Raw genomic sequence first — 8,044 nt, 5'->3', positions numbered from 1 at the left:
TCCCCCCCAACAATCTCCAACAAGTATAAAGTCTCTTTTAGCCGAACCGACCGCCCGCTTTCAGAAACATCCAACAAGTATGCCAGACAAACCCCCAAAAAATGTACACTTGCGCCATAATAATACTGTACGAACGTTTCATGCAAATTCCAGATCAAATTGGTCAACTGTGAGAAGACCACTGCTGCTACACTAGATAAAGAATGTATCTAGAGGTCTCAAAGAACCCCTAACAAAGAATCCTTCAACATCTTTTAGTCATGAAAACTCCGTCACATCCGTGTAATGTTGCGTAGGAAACAAACATTCGAAGCAGATCATTCCAACATAGAAAGCTCTGTGTGTATGGGGTTTTTAGGGGTTGTAAGTTGGTTGGTCTTGTTTTGGTTGTGGGGGGGTGCTGTGGGTAGGTATGTGGGTGTTCTTATTTAGGTTAACTTTTATTTTTTCATGAAAACAGATCCTGTAATCATTGTGTAGAGCTAGATTACGTGGTGCTGAATCCAATTTGAGTCAAATGTTCTCAAATTAGAAGTTTTTGATGTTGTGTGTGTTTGAATTGTAGTGTTGTGGTGTGTGTTGTGTTGTGTTTGCTGTGGTTGTGTGTTGTGTTGTAGGTAGGTATGTGATTTGTATGTTATTGTAGTGTGTGTGTAGTTATGTGTAGTTTGTTGTGTAGTTGTGTGTGTGTTGTGTGTTGTGTAGTTTGTGTTGTTGCTGTGTGTGTTGTGTGTGTGTGTTGTGTGTGTGTTGTTGGTGTTATTGTGTGTGTGTGTGTTGTGTGTGGTTGTGTGTGTTGTGTAGTGTGTGTGTTTGTGTGTTTTGTGTGTGTGTGTTGTGTGTTGTTGTGTGTTTGTGTTGTGTGTGTGTGTTGTGTGTGTGTGTGTTTGTGGTGTGGTGTGTTTTGTGTGTGTGTGTTTGTGTGGTGTGTGTGTGTTGTGTGTGTTGTGTAGTGTGTGTCTTGTTTAGTCTGTGTGTCTGTGTGTGTGTGTGTGTGTGGTGTGTAGTGTGTATATGTATATTTACATATATCGGAATGTGGTGAGACAATATTATTCGTTTTACTTTTTAAAGATTCATTTTGAAATCGATTCCTAACATTGTTGCCATTTCATACAACTTTTTAATATTTTATATATATATATATTTTTATAAAGTTTAATTTCATGATTGGTTTAGAATTGGACTGGGGAGTTTCTTGTGTGTGAACAGAAGGCAGATAATAAAATCCTGTTACTAAAAAAAAAAAAGAAAAAAAAAGAGCCATATAGATAGGACATTATTTGTTCTTTGCTTACCTCCAGGTTTACTTTTGAAGGTGAAAAGCCCTTTGCCTTTTTTGAGGGTCTAAAACTAAAGTGGTGTTGATCAGTTCTTTACTTATATTCTGACGGCACAGATGAATTCTCTGATATAGGAAGTCTGGGTGTTTGTATTCCTTGAGGTTCAGTGTTCAGGAGAAGGCATTTGTCTGCCTTTTGCAGGGAAAGAGTTTATATTCTTGAATGATCTTTATTATATGTGGTAATGGCGTCCATTTCATAAGCTGAACTTGAATCAGCATTCAAATAAGCCAAGTACCTGTATTTATAGAAAAGGTCATAACTACACTACCATATAATACTCAGAAACCGGTATACCTCGAAGGCCAGAATTGAGTGTTCATCCTTCCCAGCCTTAGTCTTTGGAACAACCAATAGCCGCATGAGGCAAGGTCAGGTTCGTAGGGTGGGTATGGGAGGAAGGAGAATCCTTGATACTCCAGCTACTGCACAGTGAGGGAGCTTTGCCTGGTGCAGCAAGAGGCGCGACCGGCGGCGTCTGGTGCGGGTTTGGTCTTCCGTGCCAAGACTTGTGGGGCGACCTGGACGGCCTAGTACTGGGCTGTTATAACAGATTGCTGAGGCGTCACATTCACGTACATTGGTCCTTGAGAATTGAAGATGGTGAAAAGACGCTTCTGGCTTCGAAATCCTTCCTTCAAAATCTGTCAGCCACATCTGGCGAATCCGCACCTGTTTGTTCTTCTGATTTTCAGTCACCGAGCACACTACTTCACTGTATCCACCCTTGGCTTCCAGCCACGAGAGCTCTCTTGAAGGGCTGGGCCTAGTAGGCTACTAGTGGGCTACTAGGCCAAGCCCATCTTGATCTCCAATTGCCTTAGCTACAGTTTACAAGGTCGTCTTACAGGCCTCCACCCAGGATTGTCTCTGAAGAAACCTATTTTGTTGTTCAGAAGACCCAGACAAGAAAACTTTTTGGTACAACAGGTCTTGTGTCATCCTGGTGGGATAGCAGTAATAGATATATAGTGGTTGCATATACTATTAAAGACCCTAAATCTCTATAATAGGGTTTCACCTTTCTACAGGAGGCGGAGGACGGCCAAGGGCATCCGGTGCACGGACCTCCCCCAGCAGGAATTCCTCTTGGGACAGTGGCTACTTGTCCTCGTCGTCCAGCTCCCACCCTGCCACGCTTCCCAACAGCAACCAGAGAAGGATTGTATTCGGGCAGCGTGGCAGCAGTAACGGCGCCAACACCAGCAGTAGCAACAACCACAACAACAGTTCATTCCCGTCCCCCTCGTCCACCTTCAATAGAAGCCCCGTAAGGCCTCAGCGTGGGAGAGGTAGGGGTAGCCGAGGGTCCCATAATGCCAGTTCTTCGTCCTGGGACTCGGGATTCTCGTCCTTCGGTTCCTCTCAGTCTCAGCCGCGGCCGTCCTGGGGCGGCACTGCCAACGGCGATGAGGACCGAGAGAATGCCATCGTCTGCAACTGCAACGAGGATGCCATCATGCTCACTGTCAGAAAGGAGGGTCCCAACACAGGTAAGAGTGCGTGGTTGGAGGGAATCGGTTTATTTTTGTAAAATCTTTTGTTTTATTTTATTCATTCTCGATGTGTCAAGGTGAATGAAGACAGGCCAGGTAATGTTTTACATTGGGATTACATAGTAGCAAGTTGAAATGATGCATTTGGATGTATAGAAGTATATGGGATGTCTTGTTTCAGGTCGACAGTTTTATAAATGTTCGAAACCCCAGGGACAAGGCTGCAATTTCTTCCTCTGGGCTGATGATGGAGGAGGAGGAGGAGGAGGAGGAGGAGGAGGAGGAGGAGGAGGAGGAGGTTGGGGAGGAGGTTTTGGAGGAGGAGGAAGCATGCGAGGTGGAAGGGGAGGTGGAGGCAGCCAGTGGAATGGAAGTTCTTCATCGTCCAGCTGGAATGGAGGCTTCAGTTCAGGTGAGAATAAGGCTGTTCATTACCTTCCCTGCTGCAACCGATGTGTTAGTGTAACATGTACTGATGTGCAGTCAGACAAAATGCGTCGTTAGTCTTTTCACAAACTAATATGAAAAATCGAATAAGTGGTGTGGAATAACGAGGAAATGTAGTTAGCACAGTAATCAGGCGTTAACAAAGAGCACACACAAACACACACACACACACACACAAACAAACACACACAACAAACACACACACACAAACACCCACGCACATACGCACAAACACACGCACACGCACACGCGCGCACACAATATATACACACACAAACACACGCACACGCGCGCACATGCACACGCGCGCACACGCACACGCGCACACATATATACGAACACACACACACGCACAAACACACTTTAAGAGCCGGAATGATGGGCCCTACAAGAGTATGGTAGGTGGCGAGCTTAGGGTGTAAGGTAGACGACCAAGATGTCTTGACTCCTTTTATTATATAGTATGATGGAGTACGGCTGCGCCGAGGAGCTAGGTGTTGCTCCTCGGCTCCCCGTATGGAGTCTGCCTGTCATCTCCTACAGTGGTCTAAAGATGGGCATAGATCACGTGCTTAACATATGACAATCACTGGTGATGAAAGGTAGTGTTACAACAATGCATAGCTCTTGTGGAAGGGGATAGACAACACAACATTGGAATGTCTAGTGTGGCAGTGAGAGGCGAATAAACAGGTAAAGGAATGGACATACTTATATGTATGTGTGTGTGTGGGAATATAGGCATGTGACAATACAAAAGATTATACAAGGCATGTAGAATATAACAACATATAAATAGAATAACATTGGCATACATATTTCAGTAACATCACATATATAAAACTGGGTTACATACACGCACAAACACACACGCACAAACACACACGCACAAACACACACACGCGCACGCGAACACGCGCACACGCACACGCGCGCACACTTGCGCACTTTCGCTCACACTCGCGCACACACGCACACACACGCGCACACACACGCACACACACACGCACACACACGCACACACGCACGCACGTACGCACGCACGCACACACACACGCTAAGTCTACCATAGCCAGAAATAGAAATATCAGTCAAGTCCAACTTATCTTAGATCTTCGTTCCTATAAAGGAAGAACATGTGTTCATGTGTTACATGCTGACTGCCTTATAGAACTTCATTAAATGGACATTAGTGTACATTGCATGGAATCTGTCATTAACTGGTAACTACAAGCAAACAGATGAACAAATACTGTAATCCATTTGACTTTCATATAACCGTAAGTAAAATAGTCACTAGATATTGCTGCAAGAAGCTTATACATGTCTACCGAATATTTTTAGTCCTGTAACTCTTTGTGTAGACAAAGAAGCAGTTGACCCTAATACTGGAAACAAGGAGAATGGCATTTACAATGTTAGAGTGTGATATGATATCCACAGTTGCAATATATACGGTTCTCAGTATGTCCTCGGACTTTAAGAATATAGCATAGAAAATCATATGGCCACAGATCCAGCTGTACCATTAAGTAGGCAGTTGAGCAGTTAATACAGTGGCAAAATAAACTGACAGTGCATTAATTGTCGGTCATTTAGCTCTTGGCACTACGCTTGTTTTGTAGATACAAATGCGAGACATCAGGCGGCACCAGGCTGTGTGTGTCAGTGCAGCTGCGTGTCATAATAGCTTTATGATTTTTATTTTGTTTTCTCCTAAGACTTTTTATTTTGTTACTTCATGCAGGTAGTATTTTTCCAAGTTCAACATGTGGATAACAGGAAAGACACTTGGACTGATCGAGGTTTTACATTCCACTCCCAGTTTGTGGGATATTAAGCGTAACTGTTGAGCAACAGTTGCGGTACTATTCATATACATAGTAGCGCCTGCTTCTCGAGTATCATGCAACAATCATTGGAGAAAGCTTGTGTTTACGACTGTTTTGCAGCAGTTGCTAAACTGTGAAGCAAAAAAAAAAAAAAAAAAAAAAAAAAAAAAAAAAAAAAAAAAAAAAAAAAAAAAAAAAAAAAAAAAAAAAAGGAATGCTGCTAACTTGCTGAAAACTGTATTCAGACAGTATCATGGTCTGGACTAGGCTTAACAGTTTAGGCCACAGAGTGATTGTAAAAGTCAAAATTTGAGAGGGTGCATGTCATATTCCATAGATCATAGTACATTTGTAGGGAAATTATATGTAATATATTTATTTGTATTGCATATGCACACATACGGATGCATACTTTATATAGACATGAATATAAATTGATATAAATATAAACGTGGATGTAGATGTGACAACAGAGGCACATAAGAGTCTCATCTTTCAGGAGCCGATGAGATAACCGACTGGGAGGGCGCCGTGGTGTGCAACTGCAGTATTCCAGGCAAAAGGTGGGTGAGAGTGAAGAGTAGTAATTGTTAACTTTCTTTATGGATAATTATCCTTGGAATTCATGTTGCAGTCTGATCGAGATAAAAGATTGTGCATTGAGTAGAAGGGATCTTGTAAGTGGATTTCTGTTAAAATGTTGACAAGATAATAAATCAGAGACATGGAAATATTCATAATGTTTTGAGGGGGTAATGTACTAACAATCTTGATAGCTGGATTGGTGATGTAATTATAACTAACAAGGGTAATAAATCTTTTCGAAGCCCAAAGCAAGCGTATAGGAGGCAGATTAAAGGAGTTTGGATTGGGTATTTTTGTCTCCTTTTTGTGGTTTAAAGCAATCGCGCAGCTCCAGCGACGTCAGTTCAGGGAGACACTGTTCCGGAAGTAGGCTTATCCTTTGAGTTTTATAGTTGTTAGTGTTAAGGTAAAGCACTACTAACTCCGTGGTTCCCTTGAAGACTGACGGTGCAGAAGGAAGGGCCGAACAAAGGGCGGGAGTTCTATGTATGCAGCAAGGACCGCAGCGAGCAGTGCCGCTTCTTCAAGTGGGCGGACGAAGTGGACGAAGGAGGTGGCGGTGGTGGTATGAGTTCCTGGGGAGGGGAGGGGGAGGAGGAGGTAAGTGGATGTCGAGTTCCTGAGAGAGAGCATGTCCGACGCACAAACTTACTTGAATCCCAACATTGTCACATACCCAAAACTCCCTTTGGAATCCAAGAAAGATGCAAGGAGCTCAAGATTTGCCTACGGAGCTCTAACACGTGATTTCTTGCCTTCAGAGGCGGCAATCAGTGGCCGAGTCAAAGTCGCGGGCGGCGGCCGGGGCGTGGCGGCGGCGGCGGGACGAAGCGGAAAGCGCCGGGCGAAGGACCCCGGAAGCGGAGGTGCGGCGTTTGCGGCGAGGAGGGACACAACAGGAAGAACTGCCCGCAGAATGCATTTTAAGAAAATTCGTTTATCATCAAAAAACACTGGTTTTGATATCATGGGCATTTTTTGGGTTCTGGCGGTCTCTGCCGTAATGCGTGTATGGTTCTCCAGTGCAAAATTTAAACAAAAATGAAATTGCAGTTTTGTCATTGTTTTCTACACGGTGCAGTGTTACGCTAGATATTTGTTATGACATTAACCCTATATCAGGAATACATGCATTCTCCCAAGTATCATTCCTGAAACAAAAGCACTGAGCCGAAAAGCCTATCCAAAGCAGGTGCCGGAAAGTATAACACCACAGCTTCTATTCGGCAATTTGATAAAGGAAGAAAAAAACAACAACTTTTCATTGGACTGAAAAGAAGCAGAAAGAAAATAAACAGTGAAGGTTTAGCTTTTTTATTGTACAGACTTTGCCGATAGTAATAAGCTGGAAATATTTTCTCAGTATTTAGATTTACCCATCGTTGGAATCTTTAGTTCCATATCTGAGTTAAAAAACAGCTTTGTGTAATCCCTAAGAGATTTTTTTTTACTTGCGTTGATTTCCCATGGAAATTTAAAATTTATGACTGCTTTTTAAAAAAACCGGTGTAATTTCAATTTGTGAACGACATTTTTAACAGAATCTCTCTTATTTTTTGTTATGAGTTTTAAAAGGCAAGGTCTGGGCATTTACTGAGGGCCCACTATTTGGGTACAAACACTAAAAAATAGCTATATATTATAATGAAACTCAAATGTAAATAGGTTTTGTAACGCAATGTATTAAAATATGTTATTATTTGAATTCAGTTTTTGTTTTTTTATTTCCCTTTGGAAAATAAGTGCAGGAAATTGATTATTTTCCTACAACTCTATTCACTTAGCTCCCAGTTCCATGGGGGGGCATAGGTTTTAGAATTTTCTCCCGCATCTGCCCCCAGGTCCTCGAGGGGGATACGAGAGGGGACGCGGGGCGCGTTGGGGACCCCAACCCCGTGGCCTCAGCCCTCGCCTCAGCCAATTCTGCGCAGTCTTTTCTCCTTTCATTTCCCTTCCTCTTCCAAACCCTCCTTTTCACATCGCGGCCTGGGAACCCGTGGCCCGGTGTTCTCTTGGTTTTAGTCATCTGCCCCATGGGACCCTGAGGGGTGGACCGTTTCTTTTCCCCAATATTTCGGGTCCAATGGCCAATAATAAATTTTAAGTTCTTTTTAGGGTCACTGGGTCTTTTCCTTTATGAACTACTATCCTGAATTTGATTCCGGGTTTTTTCTGACCCCAGATTTTCTTTTTCACTTCTCCGATCACTGCTACTATACCTCCTCAGCTTTTATGTCAACTTATCCATTCTGATCATCCCTCGGCCCTTAGTCAAAGTTCAGAAAACATCCTTTCCTCCCTCTCAAAATGCTGCACTCCCTTTTATTAATTCTCTGTCCCT

The 8,044-nt window shown here is 43.1% G+C and overlaps 1 protein-coding gene across 1 annotated transcript in view; it reads left to right on the top strand.

The window, feature by feature from the left end:
* Positions 1 to 3,107, top strand: part of LOC119584406 (DNA topoisomerase 3-alpha-like) — a gene marked incomplete at its 3' end in the record, with an annotated part of 92,866 nt that extends 89,759 nt beyond the window's left edge. Inside the window, 2 exon segments of the mRNA XM_037932990.1 lie at positions 2,375 to 2,836; positions 3,021 to 3,107. Coding sequence (XP_037788918.1) covers positions 2,375 to 2,836; positions 3,021 to 3,107 — 549 coding nt within the window.
* Between the last annotated feature and the right edge of the window lie 4,937 nt (positions 3,108 to 8,044).

This window comes from Penaeus monodon, chromosome 18, assembly GCF_015228065.2.
Source record: "Penaeus monodon isolate SGIC_2016 chromosome 18, NSTDA_Pmon_1, whole genome shotgun sequence".
In the NCBI taxonomy this organism is placed as follows: Eukaryota; Metazoa; Arthropoda; class Malacostraca; order Decapoda; family Penaeidae; genus Penaeus; species Penaeus monodon.
This window is presented reverse-complemented; position numbering and strand designations above follow the sequence as displayed.